This window comes from Fragaria vesca, linkage group LG3 (genome assembly GCF_000184155.1).
Source record: "Fragaria vesca subsp. vesca linkage group LG3, FraVesHawaii_1.0, whole genome shotgun sequence".
NCBI classification, from domain to species: domain Eukaryota; kingdom Viridiplantae; phylum Streptophyta; class Magnoliopsida; order Rosales; family Rosaceae; genus Fragaria; species Fragaria vesca.
In genome coordinates, this window is record NC_020493.1 from 21401294 (window position 1) to 21422581 (window position 21288).

Here is a 21288-nt window from a genome sequence, read left to right on the forward strand (position 1 = left end):
TCTCTTTTTCTCAATTTCGACATGTCACTCTTATTATTTTCAATGTCACACAATTAGGTTAAACCGTCTACTTTTCATCTAATTTCATCGTTAAGTTGTTGAACTGTCATTTTCTCTCATGCCAAGTCAGCTGAATGAAGGGTAAAATCAGTTAAACACCCTTTGGCTTCTACATAAAAAAAAAAGATGGAAATCCGTCCAAAACTGAAACCATTTCCCTCCAAAATCATTGTGCAAGATAGTCATTAAAATTCAAGCTTCAAGAACTGAAGCATAACTTATATAGAAAAGAAAAAAAAAAAAAAAACTGAAGCATAACTGAAGGAAACTAAATAAAAAACAAATTTCACCTACATTCATAAATAGGTCATTCATAATACTGTTATTGTCACCAAAAATACATTGCATATTTTTCAAAATTAGCAAGCCAATCAATAAAGTGCTAATTTACCTGATGCAATTTTTGTTATGGAGGGATTTCCATACAATTTTTGTTAGAGAAGCGGGAAAATAAACCAAAAGGTGTTATAGTGATTTTATCTTTCATTCAGCTGACTTAACATGAGAGAGATAAATGACAGCTAACAACTTAACGGTAAAATTGGATGGAAAGTAGATAGTTGGACCTAATTGTGTGACATTAAAAAGTAATCGGAGTAAACTGTCGAAATTGAGAAAAGGAGGATTAAAGTCGAAACCTCAAAAATAAGAGGAGTGACTAGTATTTTGTCCTAAATTAAAACCCATATATCGATTCACTTCATATTATTAGTGAGCCACTTTATAATGACATTGATCCGTTTTAAGACGAAAACAATAAATATGGTTTTATAGATATAATCAACACGAAGAAGTAGATGGGTGTTAGTCATCCAGTTGAATTCATCGTTATTATCCTCTTATTAGGGAATTCTAGAAAAACAGTATTTTATAGAAAAATAGTTGACAGATCTAAAAAGATATATAACAACGCTACCATCAGTACTATATGAGTCACCCGAAGTCTGATAATTGTACTTTTATAGATCAGTGCATCTTTTCAGCCACCCCGTGTCCATTTCTGAAATACTGGATGTAGTATCACTAGTATGTACGTGATACAATAAGGAATGACATTGATCAGACCCGCTCACCTGCGGGACTGAATTTGAGGGACAAAACGAGACACTTCATTTGTAGCCATTAGATCTAAATGAGAGAAATATGAGGGGTGAGACAAACTTTACACACTTTTTTTTGATCCACCCAATCCCTTACCCTTCCCCAATCTAAATGAGAAAGGAAGTAGGCGGAGTGCAAAAACTCTTCCCCAATCTAAATGAGAAAGGAAGAGGCGGAGTGCAAAAACTGAAGGAGTGGAGGACCGGAGGGGTAAGGGATTGGGTGGATAAAAAAAAAGTGTGTAAAGTTTGTCTCACCCCTAAGATTTCTCTCATTTAGATCTAATGGCTACAAATGAAGTGTCCCGTTTTGTCCCTCAAATTCAGTCCCGCAGGTGAGCGGGCCTGTGACATTGATATATTGGAAAAAATTTCCCCGATACATTTCCCCAAATGGGCCGGGTTGATATGTTATCCGTATAATCTAAAACCCTAAACCCCAGAACCACAGTGTCCGTATAATCTAAAACCCTAAACCTATGGGCAGAGTCCCAGATAATTTAACTATATGCACCTCATTTTTTCTCCCTGCGCCTCAAGATTTCGCTGTGATCGAACCAGCTCTCCCATCCAGTGTGTCGAAAGTAGTCCAATTGTGATCTCAAGATTTCCTCTCTCATCTCCGCGCCTCACTTTTCCTCTCTCACCCAATCTGTTTTTCTCTCTCGAATTTCCGAAATCCGGACAAAATCTGAAGGATTGCTCGATTGTACGTCTTAAATCTACAACCCAAGCAAGCCATCGAGTGCTTTTGAGGTAATTTTTCTAACCCAATCTGAAGTGATTTTATGGTCGGAATAAAATGGAGTTTAATGGGTCGCTTCTAATTTGTAGGAAACTAATGATACAAGGCTTATGAGGTAGTGAGTTGTACGGTTTAGGGTTATACTGTGGCAGAAAAGCTCATTCTATCATTGCTGTAGTATGAAATAGATTTCCAGTTCCTTGGAACTAGATCAAGGGGAACTAGCTTCAGTGTCATGAGCCATTATAGTTTATAATTTGAGAACTATCAGGCTTTGTAGCTTTTAGTTTTACACTTGAAAATTCCCAGAACCTTCCTGTCTACGTATAAACAATTGATGATAAGCCGCTATTAACCAATATCAAAACAAACATGAATACCATTTCAATTGTCTTATCGTATGTTAGTATTATGTTATCTTTGACAAAGTTATGTTATCTTCCTGTCTACTGGAGTTGACTCAAGTGTTTTGAAATGTCTATTAGGAGATTAATTTTCAGTCTGTTGGAAATGGCATGCTAGCGGTTTGAAATTCTATATCATCTTTTTGTTAAGAAGAATAAAAGGCCAATAGCAAATACAAATTGGAGGATAGAAAGATGACAGTTAGACCGACTGATCAAAATGCTCAATCCCAAATGTCTCATTGCATTTTTTCATCTTTAATTTCTTTTAAGTAGAGTTGTCATGATCAGAAAATTTCACACACATGGCCATGTTTATAGATTAAGTGAATTGAAGTTGGCATGTTTTTTTTTTACACAGAATATTGTGTACATGATGAATGCAATAAGGTGGTCCCAAACTCAGGGAGGTAATTTTTTTTGTGATTTGGTTCAGACACTACTACAAAGGACTAAAGGAGTACTATGCATAATAATATAATCCGTATTGCTAGAAATTTCATGATGGCATACTTATCTGCATAATAAAAGAATCAGTTTGACTATTCTCTTTTCAGTCAAGATTGCTTTTTCTGTGCAGCTAAAGAACTGCTCAACATACTGATTTATCAATGTGGTTTCTTTTTTGTTCCAATTATGTTCCCTCTAATTAAAAGTTATGTTAGTGATGAATTAAGATAACCGGGTGTTCTCTTTCAAGCTGTTTAAGTGCTGTTTTGTTATAATTATGTCTTTAAATAACTAAAAGGGATGAAGGAAAGGGCTGAATATATACTCCAGTAGATAGTTCTTCGATCATGTTGTATTTTGATATTGTGAAAGGATGATTAATTGATTTTAGAGTTCAGCTACAAATTTTCTGTTGTTTGGAATTGATCATAGATACCGAGTTGTAAGACCAATCTTATTAAGCTGTTTGTTGGATTTTGCATCGATTCTTATCAATATTTTTCTATTTTTGTAGGTTCTGATTAAAGTCTCTGGGAGTCGGTCTCTATTTCGAAGCTCTAGGTTCTTTTCCTTCTACTTGATTGAAGGGTATGTCTTTATTTTTTCTTTTTAATTTTGTTGTTCTGTTTTGCCATTTGGGGGTTTGATTCTATTGGTCGGAATGATAAAACTAAATGTATGATACCCTGCAGTCCTTTATTCTTATCTCATCTATTATGTTTCAATCTCATGCCCAAACTATGTGTATGATATCCAATGCACTAAGGCTTTAGGTTGATAGCTTTCATAATCATAAGAAAACCCTGTAACATCGGTTTCCCGAATGTAAAAATAATATATTCTGTTTCTTATCTTCAGCTGAAAAAAAAATGAGGCCCCACATTAATTTGAGTGATACAAGTTTATCAGTACAACTTCAAAATGAGAGACTGTTTATGGAGAAGCTTTGAATTTTATTTAAACTGCTATATAAACAACACGCGTTGGTTAATTTGATTCTGAAAGTGTTAATCTTTAGTTTCTCTTGGTTTTGATTGCAGCACCTGTATGCACCTAATTGGAGCAACTTTGGAGTAGAGAAAACTCTCTGTAATAATCAATATCTTGGTCGATGTAAGTATTAATGCATATTCATATGTTTCTGTGGTTAGAGATGGTGAATTTTTCTACAAGTTATATGATTTAGGTCTGGATTGAAAACAATTGGTTTCGAACTGAGATTTTAGTTTGTTTATATCATGGTCTTTACATGGAAGCAGTAATTATGCCTCATGGTAGTGTAAACTAATATCAAAAGTTTTGTATAAGCCTTTAGCTGACAAAGTTTGATCAACAAAGTATAAGTCTTTGAGTCACAACGATTAGCTGAAAATGTTGTGAATTTTGATTCTTCATTTACTGATCAACTTGCATAATAACTAATTTGGCCTCTACTGAAACAAGCTTCATGGGTTTTAATTTTAGTGAGTAAAGATTTTACTTTTCTTATCATACAGTGTCTATTCTATTGTTTGCTTGATATTATCTTGATGATGAAACCAATTGATGATGCGAACCGGGAACCTGACATCATTTATGGCCATGAATCTGACAGATTCAGTTGAAGACTAATCCGAGAAATGGATGTAAAATAGCTTATGGATAATGAAATATCTTTTGTTGATTCAGCTGATGGATTTGGTCCTTTGCTCACATATATAGTTTCAGCTTATGGTTCTTAGTTTATATCTCTGATTTATTTCCAAAACAACATGCTAATTTCCTTTATTGTACCTTTTCAGAGTCTACAAAGGCTGAAGAGAAAGAACATGTTGAGAATTCAAAGTATAAGGATTTGGTGCTAAAATTGCAGGTTAGATTTGGTGTATTTAATTTGATTAGATTTGCTCTTTGATTATTGAGGTGTTCTTCGACTTCTTTGTGTTTAGATGCCATTCTTATAGATTGATTCTTTTATTTCAGACGATAGTTGCTGCTCTATTTACTAATATTTACAGCCTTAGGGTTTACGAAATGTTGTTATTACGTATTAGTATTGCTTCTCTACGAATTCGTAAAGATTTAGTTAAAGTTACATTTTAAGTATTAGATCCATTAAAATGATATTGTTAATTTTTCTTAACTGTTAAAGTGCACTTATAGTCATCTATTCTTATGCTTATGTGTGTTTTCTATATGCTATGGTTCAGGTACAGACTGTTGTTGCTTGAACCAGCCAAATTGGTGGGAAAGAAGTGTTTAGAAGTGCTCTACATCACAGGTATATCCATTCCACAGACTAGAATTTACGTCCCTTCGGTGTGGGAATGTAGAGTGTGAGCTCTTTGTTTCATATATTATTTAGAAATGTGAGCCAAGGTATACTATTTGCAAAGTTAAAAATCCCGCCCAACATACAGATGGATGCATAAACATATACATGATAGTTAGCATTGATAGATTACAAATTCTTTCATAAGGTACAAACATTATATATTATCAAAAAAGCTTAACAAAACTCATTTATTATTTTGCTTTCTTATGTGAACTCAGAGTAGAATATATATAGGTCCAATAAAAATGCTGACCAAAAAAGATACTAACAAGTTATTCTTGATATTTGTATTTTTCTTATTCTGATCATGTAAAAACATGTTATAATTATTTCGTAAAAAAGTACAACTGAATTATTGAGATTGCTTAGGGCTCAGATTGGAATCAGTTCAAACATATACCGACTTATCAGTTCTGGTTCATCCTCCTCTGTTTGTCATATGCAGATTTTATGCAAAAGGTTCTCCAACTCACCTGTTTGCTACTGTTCCTCACTTTGGTCTTCTGCATTAACTTAGTTGCTTTTTGTTACACAGATTTGTACTCCGGTAATATCTTCGCATCTTTATAAACTTTGGAAAGCTATCTGTATTGTTAGAATTATACTAATTCCACTTTTTGTGCTCTGTAGATTTGGATGGTTAGGGTTTATCACAGAAGTCACAAAATCATATGATACAAACTCTGCAAAATTCAAACCCGCAGCAAAGCGCGGGCATATTTCTAGTTCTGATAAAAACACTCTACCACCTTAACACGGCCGGGTGTCCCAACAACAACAACAGCAGACGCAAATTCCATCTCTCCTGCATTTCCAATACTGGGTATTAATCTCAAACTAACTCTTCTGCTTACAGCGACTAAAAATTCAGATTGGATCCTTGATTGCTTTCATTTTCTACTACTCCTTCTCCTTTTGCTTTGATTGCTGGTTTGTTTTCATGTGTATGCTTTTGTGTGCTCAAGTTGGAGTGTGTTATGGAATATGGATTATATCAGCTGGTTTGAGTATTTATAGGTATGTTAGAGGAATAGAGGGTACTTGCCAGAAGTCAAGTTGTTCGTGTCATTGATTTTTGTTTCGAATTCTGTGATTTAGTTCATTTATATCTAATAGCCGAGCCCAGCTTCGTATTGGAATCCTGGTTTGAACACTGATCTTGACCACTGAGATTTTCTCCAAGACCTTCATGTATGTTCAGGTACTCGTTCGCGTTATCTCTCTTCTTCTTCTCCTTCCAATATAAACGTCTACTGAGTGAGAGTCTTGAATATGGATGACAGTTGATCTAGAAATTCATGATATTTCATATTTTGGTGTAACTTTTCCTAATTTGAAAAATACATAAAGCATGTGACCTTTTCTTTTAGTAATTGGAGGTATTATGCAGTTCGTGATATTTAGATTGTATGAATTCAATTGTTTGATATGATTGTTTTTGAGCTGTATTAGTCACATTCAGGGTATAACATTATTTCCCTTGTTTTGGATTGCATGCTTAATCTGTAAATACAAATGAAATTGATTGAATTTCATCAATAGGAAGGAATATGCTATTGGTATAGTTTCGTTTCTTAGCTTATCCACTGTCTGGCTGATGGTTTCGAATATTTCATTCCAGTTTGGTGCCCACCTGCAAAGGTAGGCATGCTTGCAAAAGTTTCCCCTCACTGCAAGTCTGGTACCAATTCTTCTCGACAGCTACAAATACTTTGCCTTTTGTATCAGATGGCTTTGGAAATGAGACCAGAAGAGTTGATATCGGTCATCTATTTCAATCCTGCACAAAACTTCACCATGCAAAGCGTCTCCATGCTCTTCTTGTGGTGTCAGGAAAAGCTCAAGATATCTTTCTTTCTGCCAAACTTGTCAATCAGTATGCTTACCTTGGTGATGTCTCATTCTCACGCCGCGCTTTTGATTCGATGCCTAGAAAGGATGTCTATACCTGGAATTCGATGGTATCAGCATATGTTCGCAGCGGACGTTTCCAAGAAGCTGTTGATTGTTTCTCTCAATTTTTGGTAACCTCTGGTCTTCGACCTGATTTCTACACATTCCCTCCTGTCTTGAAAGCATGTGGGAATCTAAATGTTGGGAAGAAGATCCACAGTTGGCTCATAAAGCTGGGTTTGGAATGGGATGTTTTTGTGGCTGCTTCCTTGATCCATATGTATTCACGGTCTGGATTGATTAGCGTTGCTCGTAAATTGTTTGATGAGATGCCATCCCGGGATATGGGTTGTTGGAATGCAATGATTTCTGGGTTTTGTCAGAATGGGAATGCAGCGGATGCATTAGGTGTCTTGATTGAAATGAGATCGGAGGGTGTAAAGATGGATCCTATTACTGTTGCAAGTCTACTGACTGCTTGTGCACAATCAGATGATTCCTTAAGTGGGATCCTGATCCATCTGTATGTTGTAAAGCATGGACTAGAGTTTGATCAGTTTGTATGCAATGCCTTGATTAACATGTATGCTAAATTTGGTTGCTTGGGACGTGCCCAGAGGGTTTTTTATGAAATGGAGGTAAGAGATTTGGTGTCATGGAACTCAATAATTGCTGCAAATGAGCAGAATGGTGAGCCAATGGCTGCGCTAGGATTCTTCAACAGGATGCAACTATCTGGAGTTAAGCCTGATTACTTGACAGTAGTGAGTTTGGCTTCGATTATAGCTCAATTAAGTGATGCTGAAATGGGTAGGTCTGTTCATGGATTTATTTTGAGGAGAGACTGGTTCAAGGAAGATGTTGTTATTGGGAATGCAGTTGTGGACATGTATGCAAAGTTGGGTGCTATAGATTCTGCACGTACTGTCTTTGAAAGACTTCCTGTCAGGGATGTGGTTTCGTGGAATACTTTAATCACGGGTTACACTCAAAATGGCCTTGCAAGTGAGGCAAATGAAGTTTACTGTATGATGCAAGAGTGCGAAGAAATAATTCCAAACCAAGGAACTTGGGTTAGCATTCTACCTGCACATACCCATTTAGGGGCCTTGCAACAAGGGATGAAAATTCATGGGCGGGTGATCAAGAACCGTCTTTACTTGGATGTATTTGTGGGTACATGCTTGATTGACATGTATGGAAAATGTGGGAGGCTAGATGATGCATTGTCGTTATTCTACCAAGTGCCCAGATGTCCGGTCGCTTGGAATGCCATGATTTCCTGTCTTGGCGTTCATGGGCATGGCGAGAAAGCTGTGAAGTTATTCAAAGATATGATTGATGAGGGGGTTAAGCCAGATCACATAACCTTTGTATCTCTATTGGCAGCTTGTAGTCATTCAGGTTTGGTCAATAAGGGTGAATTGTACTTCCATATGATGCAGAAAGAGTATGGAATCAAGCCTGGTTTAAATCACTATGGCTGCATGGTAGATTTGCTTGGCAGAGCTGGGCATTTAGACAAGGCATATAGTTTTATTAAGACTATGCCTGTACAGCCTGATGCTTCTGTATGGGGGGCACTACTTGGTGCTTGTAGAATACATGGTAATGCTGAATTGGGGAAAGTTGCTTCAGAGGGCTTGTTTGCTGTTGATTCGGAGAATGTGGGCTACTATGTTTTGTTGTCAAATATATACGCAACAACCGGGAAATGGGAAGGTGTGGACAAAGTGAGATCTATGGCTAGAAACCGCGGACTGAGGAAGACTCCTGGGTGGAGCTCAATAGAAGTTAACAATAAAGTTGATGTCTTTTATAATGGGAACCAAACGCATCCACTATGCGAACAGATATACCAGAAGTTGGGGGAACTAACTGAGAAAATGAAGAGCCTTGGTTATGTTCCTGACTTCAGCTTTGTGTTGCAGGATGTCGAGGATGACGAAAAGGAGCATATCCTCAACAGTCATAGCGAGAGATTGGCAATTGCTTTTGGAATCATTAGCACACCTCCTAAAACCCCTATCCGAATCTTCAAAAACCTGAGGGTTTGCGGTGATTGCCACACTGTGACGAAACTCATATCAGTAATTACAGAGCGGGAGATCATTGTGAGAGATTCAAACCGCTTTCACCATTTCAAGGATGGAACTTGCTCTTGTGGCGATTATTGGTGAAAATTGGAATCGATAGAACAGTTGTGTCATTGCCAAATGGGCAAGAGGCTCAGACCAAAAGAGAAAATGTACAAGAGGCTTCAACTGCAACCAACTGATGCTTAGATGTGAAGGGAAGCCAGCAACAAACAACATTAGCTGTTGATGATTTGGCTTCCACCTCAGTTGTGATTCATTCACAATTGCCAGCTTGTTTTCAGTCACCTTGCTTCACTTTGAGATCATGAGAAAAGGAAAAGAAAACCAAAATCCAAGCAGTTTTTGTGTTACAGATGTTTATTTGATTAAAATAGTCCTGCTCTGAGGTGGCATTCCACCAAACCTTTTATCTATAACAACCTTTCCCCCCAAATCCACTCCCCCTAATCTTACTACGAAATCCACGACGTGGTGTACATTGACGGCGAGTTCATGGCCGACCCTCATGCACCTCCGCCTTGGCCTCTCTTCAAGCAGAACTCATGGTCGCCGGACATACTCCGTGAGGAGACATGGCAGCGTCAAAAGAGCAATTGGGGCACACGGAGTCTCAACCGCAGCAAAAGCATTTCAAACGACGACTTGGAGGAACTGAAAGCCTGCATTGAGCTGGGATTCGGGTTTGATTCACCGGAAATTGACCCCAAACTCCGCAACGCCTTACCTGCATTGGAGTCTTACCATGCCTTACATAAGCAGCAGTTCAGTAAAAGCTTATCAACAGGTTGGTTAACATGATGAAATTTTTTCTTTTTCCTGATCCAAACTCCAAAGGGTCGTTGATTCATTGACTTATTTGTGTTTGTTTTCCAGAAAGGGATGATGCAGAGGTGGTGAAGATGAGGTTAAAGCAGTGGGCGCTATTGGTTGCCTGTGCGGTCCGGGAATCTTCTTCTTCCGGAAGATAAAAAGTCGATCAGGAGTTCATCTTCTGTTACTAATTTCGAATTAATTATCACAAATTGTAAAGCTTCTATTTCTCATTGTAAAGTAAAGGGAAATTACCATGCACCAGAAAGTATTATAATTTTAGCTCCAACACATTGCTTTGGTAAGCAAATAATATAGTTCTTCTGCAAAATCCAACAAATCTTCCTTTCCCATTCAATTGCCTTGAGCTTCCTCATTAATTTCCCTGAAAGGACATGAATATGCATTTCTAGACATGTCTGGAATACACATTAATCCAGTTGTTGACACATCAGGGTCCGAGAAGGTTGTGGAGAGTCGAATACCATTTGAAACAACGACATTTCAGTTTGGTGTCACGTCGCGAGTTCGACACTACTGACATATTTTTTATCATACCAATTCTCACTCGACACATATGAAGTCAATTGATTGCAACTTTCTAACAATCTTCTATCCAAAAATATCATGGATTTTTTTTTTTCTTTGAAAATATCAGGATCAGGATTTTTTATTTATTGAAAAATATCAAAAGAAAATCATAGCTCTCAACAACCCTCTTCATTTTATCACAAACTCACCTATCATTTTATCACAAACTAGACTTTTACCCATGCATTTGCACGGACTCAAAATTTTCTAATAATACAGTTAATGAATCTCTTGGTCAGCTACTGACCAAGTGAACATGACTAATACAGTTATTATATCCGGTTATACAACTTACTACCCACTTTTCCTTTCTTAATTATCTCTTCATTTTATTTATTTTGTTATTTTTTTATTTACCATAGTATCATTTTTTTTAATAGTCTGAATTAGCTTAATAGGAGTATTATTAACAAAACAAAATTTGATAATTTCCAACTTGTTGGGTTTATAGTAGTAGAGAATAGAGATTAGCTAAAAAACTTAACAGGGTCGCTTATCGTAAATCTCTGATCTTTTCCCTTGCGAGCTCTCTCTTCCATCATGTGTCTTCCGTCGGCTGCAGTCTCACACTTGTCCTCTCTACACACGCAAGCAGACAATCAACTCTCAAAATATCCAAACACACCCGCGCGTGAGAAACACTCGCCCGCACCGCCTATCCCTCTCTCCCTATCGGATGCTAAATATTAAAACACAAAATATCTGGATGACCTCGGACTCAAAGAAAGATATTTCGGATAGCCGACGTGGCACCACTTGACACGTGGAAAAGGCATGCCATGTGGCCACTTTTATGGGCCCCATCACAAAAACTAAAATAAAATAAAGTCCCTCTTATTCTTCTTGCATTCTTCACACCTCTCCGGCGAGATTAGAGAAAGAGAGAGAGAGAGAGAGAGAGAGAGAGAGAGAGAGAGAGAGATTGAGCAAAACGCACCGTTTCGCATTTCTCCGATCAGAAAAATAGAAACCTGCAAATGGAAGAGCAGCTTATCCCGCCGCTGAAATCGGATCCCGAGTTCACAAGCGAGTTGACTCGCACCATTATCTCCAACTCGGCCTCGTCCGCCTCCGTTGCTCTCGGGACTCCTGTGCATGCAGCACCGGTAAATCTCTGTTCTTCACTGTAAATATCGATTTTGAGTTTCCGTCCTGATTTTTCTTTTAATTTATTTTGTCCATTGTGCTTTGATGGCGCTTTGCATGTCATTTTTCTTTTTTTTGAATCAGAGAATTTTCTTTGTTTCTGGCTTTGATTAGCTAGTTATGTGTATATATTTGTTTTTTTAGAAGAAAAATGCTGGATTAGAGATGGAGATCTCATTTCTCTGGAGGTGTAATTTTGGTTGAGAAATAAATGATGTCATTTCTGTTTTGACTCATGTGGAAAGATATTTTGGGATGGATTCAGAGGTTCATAGTGGTGAACATGGTTTTCTGTTGATTCTTTAGTTGAGTTTTCAATTTTGAGCAAGGTTTTGAGTTTAGAATTGAATTCGTGTGGGATTATGAGTCCGGGATCTGGTACTGAATTATGGATGTTTTTCCTTCCTTATCGATACGACAGTTTGTTACCTATTTAGGAATTGATTCAATTGAAGGTGAAATAGACAGTTTAAACTGATTAGTTCAAGGGATCTACAATGTTGCCCTTCTGTAACGACCGTTTGTGGCCCACTTTTGCGCTGGCGTATTCTAGATTTCTCCACATTTCTTACACAATAATCATGAAAGTGAAAACAAACAAATGTATGTGCTGCCCGAGCTTAGCAATATCAAGTAAATCTCTTGCATCTTAGTTCCTGATCCATGCATTCAATGTAATTTGGGAATTTAGCTTTACATAGACGTCCAAGTGTCTCCTCGCTCTCTATTAATTGTTTTTATCTTTCAGTAATTTATTATACAATTTCTGAATGCAGGTTCTAGTCTATACTTTATAAATAACAAGCCCTAAGATTTTTGTTTTGTTTTTTATTGTTTTTTTTTTTTTTTTTTTTTTTTCGTTTTCTGCTATTAGCCACAAGCCTACCACCTCTTCCATCTGCTTGCCTGTGAATAATTTGAAAAAGAAAAGGTGTGGCTGGCGCCTACTACAGTTAACTATTATGAATTTGCAATTTTCAAATTGGAAATGAATGTAGGAAAAGTTTATTTTATGGTTTTGTTCTACTTCAACTGTTGAAATTTTCCTCAAGATCTGAATTAAGCTCCTTTCTTCCTTTTGTTCACTTGATTGTGATATTCCATTTCAGGGCATACCCATAGAGTGGACAAATGAGAAGCATAGATCGTATATAAATTCCCTAGAAACATCATTTGTTAATAAGTTGTACCAGTCCAGGCGTTTGTGGGACTGCCATCCACAAATGTATGTTCAGGGGGCACATCCATCACAAGAGTTGCCTTTCAGGACTTATAATTCTTCTGACCAGGTCCGGGAGTCAAATCTGGTATATAACTGTTGTCTGTGTGAGCATGTTGGTTTATCTGGAATCTTATTCATTTCCCTTCCTGTATTTCTTATCTTCTTGAATTGTTGCAGTTCATGGTTGTTCGAGATAGGCGTTCTCAGAAGATCATCTCTCTAAGGAATGAAACTCCGCTGGAAAGCACTGCTGATTCTAACGTTACTGTGGAAAGGCCCAGGATGGATAATATTGTGTCTTGTTATAAGGAGATCCACTTAAGAAGGAAACCGACCTCAGAACACTTGGGTGTAACCGCAAGAAGTTCCGAGAAGAACCCTGCATTTCGTCAGGATTTAGTTGGCAGTACTGCAGGTAATGCTGAGTCTGACTAATTTTCCTTGACCTTGCAAATTTGTCCCTTAATTTTCTAATAATTTCGGTAATTGCTTCCAAAACCAATCTCTGCCTTACATAAAGTTGCCAGAAGTTTCTCCGATATATTGTAAATTGCTTTCTGCAGTATGCAAACCCCTCCAGCTTATTTATGTACATTAACAAAAGCAGGAAGTTTTTTATGTGTTGTTCTCCTGGACTTACCTCATTTCTACTTAAACCCACCTACTCACATGTTGGGAAACTTAGCATTATCTTTGATCTTTCCACTCTCCCTGGAATCAATAAGGGTTCGGTAATTGCTAAATGCCTTTAAATCATTAAGGGTTCCATTAGTTTCTTTGTTTGCTTTGTTATTTCTAAAAATTGGTAGCTTTGAGCAAATTAGTAACTGATTTTACTTTTGTTGAAGTTTTTGTGTGGAAGATTAGTTTCAAGGCTATTTTTAATCTAAATCTTTGTCTCTCAACAGAAGTTTCGGGTCAGAACTTTGTGGAGGAGGACCATAGAGGGAAGCCAAGCTGTGAATTCATACCAAAAAGGCTTAGAAGGGCAGCCGATACTTCCAGCAACGATCAAGTAATGTCCATGATTACTTCAAAAAGAATAATTTAATTGCCTCACTTATCATGATTCAGATAACATGATTATTTTTCAGTCTTGGTTATTTGGGTACTTACTTTTGTTAATTTGCTGGTATGTCCTCTTTCCAGCTTGTGCCATTGGGATATGATACAAAAGAGGTTTCAATGGCCCATAACGCTCCCTCCAAAGGAGAAGAACAAGAGCATCATCAATTGCTATTGGAACACCATGAGAGCTTCATCTGTCCAAAATCTATCTTTACTGTTTCTTAGTGGGCAGCTTGGTTGCAAGTTGCAACTCAGTACTGGAGTTTAAGTAGATACTGATAGATTGAAACAAACTGGAGATAATCTTATTCTTTCCATTCTCTGCTATTTGCGGTAATGCTATCGAAAGACTAGGAAATATATATGTATCTGTTATGATCCAAGTATGGTGGTGGGTGGATGGATGGATGGATATAGGGAGTAGGTTTAGTTGATAAATAGTAGTAGCTTTAGGTTTCTCGGTCATTTGCCATCACCTCACCAGTTTTGTTGTTGTTTGTGCATTTCAAGTTGAAGTGCGCTGTTTAAAGAAAATGTAGAAGGTATGTAGTAGTGGAGTCTCCATCCCAACTCCATGTATTACATTTGTATCTAAAGGCATTTTGGCCATTCGGTAGTAAACTCGTAAGTGAATTTAGTCATGCTCTCTGATGGCATGGTGAACCATTGTACACTTGCCTCCTTTGTGTCTATTATGTATGTTCTATCATGCTTTTACATATCATACGGATTCATGCAAAAATAGTAGTTAACGCAGATCAAAATATGCTTTGAATGAGTAGGAGATATGAATAATGTTATCGAGAGAAGAAAAAGATCTCCTATTTGTGTTTTTGTTTTTGAAAATAGATCTCCTAATGGTATTCACATAGAATGAAACACACATTTTTTTGGTACGTTATGTTAGAACTTAGAAGAATGAAGTATACAAAGATAACCTCCTCTAAAAATAAAACAAAGATAACACAGAAGCATGTGACATATGCTTTTGTAGTTTTGTTATTAAACACTTCCTTTCATGATGCCATTTTCCACCACACTCCTCCCTTTTCATGATGCAGTTGCCACCACACTCTCAAGTCTTAACGACTCAACCTACCTCTGCAGAATATAAGCGCCAAATTCATCAATTGAATTATTAATGTGAAGTTTACACAATGCGTGCTGTTTTGAGAGTTTAATTATTTAAAATTTATTTATTATTCAGTTTTTAACATTATCTCTTTTAGTTAACGATAAAAAAAAATGTTATTCTTTTTAGTTAGAGAGATCGAGTTAATAAGAAATCGACATAATGTCCATAACAAACGTATGACTGAAAATTCTTCTATGCACAAATATACAAATGAATCGAGCAACTAGTATGACACGTAAACATGACAGATATATTTTCAAAGTAAGATATTACATGAAAGCGAACAGCAAATGCATGCGATTAGATATAAAAATAGCAACATAACTAGAGGTCTCAATTCTGAAAGAGCAAACACTGAAAAATGCGAACCAAATTTTCAAATCGTCAAGCTTTGAAAGTTTCCAAACTTTCCATGTTTGTCCAACCCGACTCTGCCACCGTGGTTATCCTTGCGTCTCCTCCAAAAAAACCCAATTGAATTCTCCGACTCTTCCACCTTGTTGACTTGAAACTAAAGCAATAAAACCAAACCCATTTCCTTCTCTCTCGAAACCCCCACGATGCTTCTTCTCTGCTAAAACCCCCCATTTCTTCTTCCTCTCTTTCTCGCCAAAACAAACCAGAGAGACCCATTTCTTGATGGGTGTGTTTTCGTTTCAACGAGGATCGAGAACCGCGACGACCCACGAAGCCTTGCCGGTCTCCGGCGCCGGTGCTTCCTCGCCGGCGACGAACAAGCGACGATGGTCCAATCTTATGCCGTTCGTCGTTGCGTTTGTGGTCATTGCGGAGATCTCGTTTCTGGGTAAGCTTGATTTGGCGAACAAGGCTGCGTTGGTGGATTCGTGGACGGAGTTGTTCTCGCCGATTCCGATGGTGAGTGGTCGTGAGGATTTGGGCCTGGCCGGTGATGATTTGGGCCTGCTGACCTGTGAGGAATGGTTGGAGAGAGAGGATGCTGTTGAGTATTCCAGAGATTTTGCGAAGGAGCCTGTTTTGGTCTCTGGGGATGAGAAGGTGTGTAGTTCTATAAACTAGTTTGAAATGTTTTCCAAATGCTTTGCGTATTGTGTTCTTATTGTTTCTGAGTTTTCGGCTTTTCGGTTTGATTATGATCATGTACTTGTTGTTTGCAAGTTCTTGTTTTTATCATTGAGTTTGAGAATTGGGAGGAAAATTGGTTCTTAGACGACATATATCCTTGTTATCGAAAGATGGATATGAAGGTTGGGTATTTGCTTTCTTAACATTATGTTAGTGTTGGCTAGTTCTTGTTACACTACTTAAGCTATTGATACTTGAGTAAGAGGAGGATTATATCGGTCAGTGTGTTAGTCTCGTGTAGAGAGTGGTGCAGCTATGATGGGACCTAGAACATTTTAGTTGTTGGGTTGAAGGCCATATTTTAATTACTGTTGAGCAAAAGAACGAGAAAGATTTGGATTGTGATGACTCGAGAGAATGGAAAGTTTGTGACTTTGTGCAATGGACAGTAGTTGACAAAGTGTGGCAGTGAGGTATTTTGTTGGTGAAGTTGATAATTCTTTTATTCTTTTGGGTCACAAAGACCATCTGTAGAACATACCATGTGCAGTGTTTGAATTGGGCCTCTCTGTGTGTTTTGGTAGAAAGAAGGAAACATTAGTTTTATTTGTTCTTGAGGGATTTTATCATGAGCCTTTGTATATAAGTGCGATTCAATATTTTCATGTCTTGCCTTTGTTCTTTAATGCTTTCTGCTCACTTCTGCACAGGACTGGAAATCTTGTTCTGTCGGATGCCAGTTTGGAGACAATTCTGGTAGAAAACCTGATGCTGCATTTGGTTTTGGTCATCAAGATGGGACATCCAGTGTTCTCCGATCCATGGAATCAGCTCAATACTACGCAGAGAACAATATTGATAATGCAAGACGGTGGGTAAGCACGATTTAAAATGGCTGTTGAATTCTTAAAAGTACCTTTTTTTTTCTTTCTTTTTTCTTTTTTTTTCTTTTCCAAATAAACGTATTAATTCTTTGTTACAGGAATTGCAGTTTCATAGAAAATCTTCTTCAACTAGTTTTAAGATTGTTTATGGTTTGGTTTCTCGCAAAATGTGCATAAATTTGAAAAGCTTTTACAAATGATTTCATTTATTGTGTGTTGAATAGCCAATTATCTGTCTAGTTGTTCATAATATATAACAAATTTCGTTTCTTTCCATGCTGTTTCCAAATTAACATTTTTAGCTTTAGAAGTTTACAATATCTTTACATGAGTGTTATTTCTTCATCAAACTATAGGAGGAAATAAAGTAGCATATAGACATTTAGTATATTCCTCATTTCATTAAGTAGAGTGTTCAGTTCTTTTTATCATCAAGTTCTGAACAGAACTTACATGATGGTCATGTGTTGCATTTTTTATACAACTTTGCTCCTACAGAAAGAGTGTTTACTATGTTTTGTGCTGTTTGTGTTGCATAGAAACACTTAAGACCTGGAATTGTGTTTATTGAATAAAAGCCCAAGCTTGTTGGTGGGTCATACTGTTATCATGCAGTCATTTAGAATTACCTACCAGACCATTTCTCAATTACATGGCTGATTGTCCTTCTAGAGACCTTTTTGTGTTGTCTCCCTTCTGGCAGTTAAGGAGATAGTGGATCCTCCTCGAATGTCAATTTCATTTCTGTTGGAAACCTTTTGGTATAACTCATATTTGTATTTATTTGTTTCTGTGTAATAGGAAGGGTTATAATATTGTTATGACTACTAGTCTCTCATCGGATGTTCCTGTTGGATATTTTTCTTGGGCCGAGTACGACATCATGGCTCCTATCCTGCCTAAGACTGAGAAGGCCCTTGCAGCTGCATTTATTTCCAACTGTGGTGCTCGCAACTTCCGCTTACAGGCTCTTGAAGCTCTTGAAAAGACTAACATCACGATAGATTCTTATGGTGGTTGCCACAGGAACCGTGATGGAAAAGGTGCGTAGATTTTAAATATGCAGTGTCATTCTACATCTCTGATTGCATTGCTTGCTTGGGGTATTCTATAGGTTTGCAACAAACAATGGCTGGATTGTTGAGACATTTTTGCATTTGTGATCTGTGTTGGCTTTGTAGATAATACTGGTTAGATTTGGATAGACATAGATTAACAGGCATATGGTTTTTTTTTTTTGGGTACCCTTGTCATTTGTTTCATTTAAGTTGTTTTCCCTGGCTTTAAGGACATAAGAATTTCAAAGTGGCTTTCCCGGAAAATATTCTTCATCTCATGGATAATTATCTTATTTATCAGTTAATCTTGCTATAAGGTGGCAAGAAACCTATATTGAGTGATATCTGTTGAACTACTTTCATGTTCTTGGAATTGGATTACCTTCATTGATTTTTTATTTTAGTTTTTATTTCCTTCAGATTATGTGGGGTAGCTCTAATTTAAATTGCAGTTAAACTTTTACTTGGTTTTCCTTCTATTGGTTAGGATCTCTATATACTTGCATGCATGGTGTGTATGTAGACATGGCTTGGTGATAAATTTTATATGGCTTTTTAGTATTATATCTTACTCTCCTTAGCACTGTACTATGATTAATTTCTTTTCCTTTAAACAAATTTCAGTGGACAAAGTTCAAACTCTGAAGCGCTATAAGTTCAGTTTGGCGTTTGAGAATTCCAATGAGGAGGATTATGTTACTGAGAAGTACTTCCAATCTCTAGTTGCTGGTATGAAACTACTCTCTCTGTCATGCTGATTTTGTAGTTGCTAACCTAGAGTTGGGAAATCTCTGGGACACCAAAATGGTTGAAAACTCAGAGAAAAGCCACCGGCATCTCATGGAAAAACTCTTCGTGACATTTAGTCAAGCTTGAGATTTCAATATGGATGGATTATATTCGCATGTGCTTTCATCTTTGAATTTGCAATGTTTAGCCTCTACGAATTTATAAGATCTTATGGTTCCTGTTTGTTACATTTAATATGAGGACAATTTACTACACAAGGGAAGAAAATGCATTTCAGTGGCCTAAAGAATAGTTCTAATCTGCAATACTTATGTTTGGCAAAAGATGCTGATGGTGGATGTTGATATTCCTTCAGGAACTATACCTGTAGTTGTCGGTCCTCCAAATATTGAAGAGTTTTCTCCTGGTCCTGGTTCAATTTTATTTATAAAGGAGCTAAGTGATGTTGAGTCAGTAGCCAAAACCATGAAAAAACTTGCAGATAATCCTGAAGCATATAATCAGTCACTGAGGTATGTTTGTTCCCTCCTAATTGAAACTCTGATCTTCCAAATCCTATTGTTTATGTTAAAGAGAAAAATGAGGGCCATTACTGTGATTTGTTTTTGGGGATATGTTGTAGTGTCGCTGTTTTCAAAGTTTGTTTCTTTATGAAGATGCTAACATGTTGAGATATCTGATTACTAGATGGAAGTATGAGGGCCCATCTGATTCTTTCAAGGCCCTTGTGGACATGGCAGCAGTACATTCATCATGCCGTCTTTGCATTCACTTGGCCACAATGATTCGAGAGAAAGAAGAAAGCAGCCTAGAGTTCAAAAGACGACCTTGTAAGTGCACCAGAGGTTCAGGAGTTGTGTATCACTTATATTTGAGAGAAAGAGGCAGATTTGAGATGGAATCCATTTACATAAGGTAACTTTATTTTTTTTTTAGAACCTGGCCAGATGGAAGTATTTTCATCTCCTTGCATGACTCAGATGTCCCTAAAATTCTTATATCTGATTTTGCCGGGCAGGTCGAGCAATCTGACTCTTGAGGCCTTTGAGTCTTTGGTGCTCACAAAGTTCCAATCGCAGAAACATGTGCCCATTTGGAAAGAGGAAAGACCTGAAGTCTTGAGAGGAGGAGACAACTTTAAAGTCTATAGAATATATCCTGTTGGTTTGACACAGAGGCAGGCTTTATATACCTTCAGATTTAAAGGGGATGCTGATTTTAGAAGTCACGTAGAAAGCAACCCGTGTGCGAAGTTTGAAGTCATATTCGTGTAGATATATGCATTGTCACCTTTAAGCAAGGATATGTCAACTTTTAGTCATTCTCCATTGATACATTTACGGAGAGATTGAGGTGATCACAACACATTCGGGCAACTTTGTTATGTCCTCATTTACACGTTGATTGTTACAGGAGTCTTTAGGAAGAAGGTGATAGACTGTACGTTGATGATATGACCAGCTAATTGTGAACCCTTGACAAATAGGGGAGAAAAAAAATCGTAGTCCAGATTTACACATCTTTTCTGCCTTGTAGTAAATGGAGCTGATTACAAACGTTCGACTGTTTATTTGAAAGTTCTCAGGGAATCCTTATTTTAAGGTAATCATTCAATTTCTCAAATCAGACTTCATGATTAGATCATTGTATAGAGAAACTGTCAGATTTTACTTTCTCCTAACATTCTTCACTCCGCTTCATTTCTCAACTAATCAAACGGTTTTAGAAACCTGTTGTGTTGTGTTTTGGCTCGTTGATATGATTTGGAAGTTAGGATTCAGTAAGCAAATCCAAGTCCAGAAAGGAAAGAGGTTTTTTCTATAAGTTCTAGGAAAGTAATCTTTCAAGATCTGTTAGGATTTTGTTTGTTAGGTTTAGGAGTCCTAAAACTTTATTGTATCAGCAGCCCCTATTCACTAGAAATAGGAGCTGCAGGGGTTTTTTAAGGTTAAAGATAGAGAGCACAGAAAACCGAGAGCTAAGGGTGATAGAGAGATCTAGCAGGGAGTTGGGGATTAGCATAGAGATTTCAATAAGTACTTGTAATCAGGTTGTTATTCTCCATAGTGCTAGTGATCTCTCAAGAGAGATCACATCAGTGGACGTAGGCCAGGGTTTTGGCTGAACCACTATAAAATTGTGTGTGCTGTGTTTCTATCTTTAAGTTCATCTATCTACTTTGCTTAAGTCGTAAAGTACCAGTAAAGACCAGAAAAGATCCTAGGGCGCTAACCACAATAAGTGGTATCAGAGGTTCGGCTCTGGTACTTTGCGATGGTAGACAGCAAAGACATGGTCGAAGCAGAAGATGTGAAATCGTTCATTAAGCCCTTAAATGGCAAGGATGACTTCACGCTTTGGCGGAGGAGGATGAAGAGTGTCCTGATTCTACAAGATCTGTACGAGGCTGTTCTCGGGATAGAGAATAAGGCAGTTGATATGGCAGATAAGGTTTGGCAGAAGATGGACAAGAAGGCAAGGAGCACAATAGAGTTGCATCTTGCAGATCATGTAC

At 37.4% G+C, this 21288-nt stretch overlaps 4 protein-coding genes and 1 non-coding gene across 5 annotated transcripts; all 5 read left to right on the forward strand.

Annotated features, from left to right (window-relative positions):
* The first annotated feature begins 1690 nt into the window (after positions 1–1690).
* LOC101292286 lies at positions 1691–5607 on the forward strand. The gene is made up of 6 exons (XR_184285.1): positions 1691–1916; positions 3274–3347; positions 3800–3872; positions 4541–4611; positions 4949–5019; positions 5519–5607. It is a non-coding gene; the product is annotated as an uncharacterized LOC101292286 (transcript).
* A 137-nt stretch (positions 5608–5744) lies between these two features.
* LOC101294745 (pentatricopeptide repeat-containing protein At4g33990-like) lies at positions 5745–9560 on the forward strand. The gene is made up of 2 exons (XM_004296015.1): positions 5745–5896; positions 6695–9560. Exons 1-2 carry the CDS (start codon positions 5745–5747, stop codon positions 9144–9146), a joined length of 2604 nt encoding a protein of 867 aa, XP_004296063.1. The 3' UTR covers positions 9147–9560.
* Positions 9156–10136, forward strand: LOC101292492. The gene is made up of 2 exons (XM_004294752.1): positions 9156–9849; positions 9939–10136. The coding sequence occupies exons 1-2, from the start codon at positions 9558–9560 to the stop codon at positions 10031–10033; spliced, it is 387 nt and encodes a 128-aa protein (XP_004294800.1). The 5' UTR covers positions 9156–9557; the 3' UTR covers positions 10034–10136.
* Positions 10137–11369: 1233 nt separating this feature from the next.
* On the forward strand, positions 11370–14455 carry LOC101292781. Its single transcript, XM_004294753.1, has 5 exons — positions 11370–11572; positions 12722–12919; positions 13012–13249; positions 13743–13849; positions 13984–14455. The coding sequence occupies exons 1-5, from the start codon at positions 11444–11446 to the stop codon at positions 14125–14127; spliced, it is 816 nt and encodes a 271-aa protein (XP_004294801.1). The 5' UTR covers positions 11370–11443; the 3' UTR covers positions 14128–14455.
* Positions 14456–15526: 1071 nt separating this feature from the next.
* LOC101293079 (putative fucosyltransferase-like protein-like) lies at positions 15527–20347 on the forward strand. Its single transcript, XM_004294754.1, has 7 exons — positions 15527–16054; positions 16792–16952; positions 17767–18008; positions 18648–18752; positions 19129–19285; positions 19461–19688; positions 19792–20347. The coding sequence occupies exons 1-7, from the start codon at positions 15677–15679 to the stop codon at positions 20045–20047; spliced, it is 1527 nt and encodes a 508-aa protein (XP_004294802.1). The 5' UTR covers positions 15527–15676; the 3' UTR covers positions 20048–20347.
* The last annotated feature ends 941 nt before the right edge of the window (positions 20348–21288 follow it).

Bases quoted from the DNA above. Each gene is read 5' to 3' on its own strand.
- LOC101294745 (XM_004296015.1), top strand. From the start codon at position 5,745: ATGATACAAACTCTGCAAAATTCAAACCCGCAGCAAAGCGCGGGCATA. The intron at 5,897-6,694 runs GTATTAATCTCA...ATTTCATTCCAG, and splicing joins TCCTGCATTTCCAATACTGG to TTTGGTGCCCACCTGCAAAG.
- LOC101292492 (XM_004294752.1), top strand. From the start codon at position 9,558: ATGGCCGACCCTCATGCACCTCCGCCTTGGCCTCTCTTCAAGCAGAAC. The intron at 9,850-9,938 runs GTTGGTTAACAT...TTTGTTTTCCAG, and splicing joins CAGTAAAAGCTTATCAACAG to AAAGGGATGATGCAGAGGTG.
- LOC101292781 (XM_004294753.1), top strand. From the start codon at position 11,444: ATGGAAGAGCAGCTTATCCCGCCGCTGAAATCGGATCCCGAGTTCACA. The intron at 11,573-12,721 runs GTAAATCTCTGT...ATTCCATTTCAG, and splicing joins CTCCTGTGCATGCAGCACCG to GGCATACCCATAGAGTGGAC. The intron at 13,250-13,742 runs GTAATGCTGAGT...GTCTCTCAACAG, and splicing joins TTTAGTTGGCAGTACTGCAG to AAGTTTCGGGTCAGAACTTT.
- LOC101293079 (XM_004294754.1), top strand. From the start codon at position 15,677: ATGGGTGTGTTTTCGTTTCAACGAGGATCGAGAACCGCGACGACCCAC. The intron at 16,953-17,766 runs GTGGGTAAGCAC...TCTGTGTAATAG, and splicing joins AATATTGATAATGCAAGACG to GAAGGGTTATAATATTGTTA. The intron at 19,689-19,791 runs GTAACTTTATTT...TTTGCCGGGCAG, and splicing joins ATGGAATCCATTTACATAAG to GTCGAGCAATCTGACTCTTG.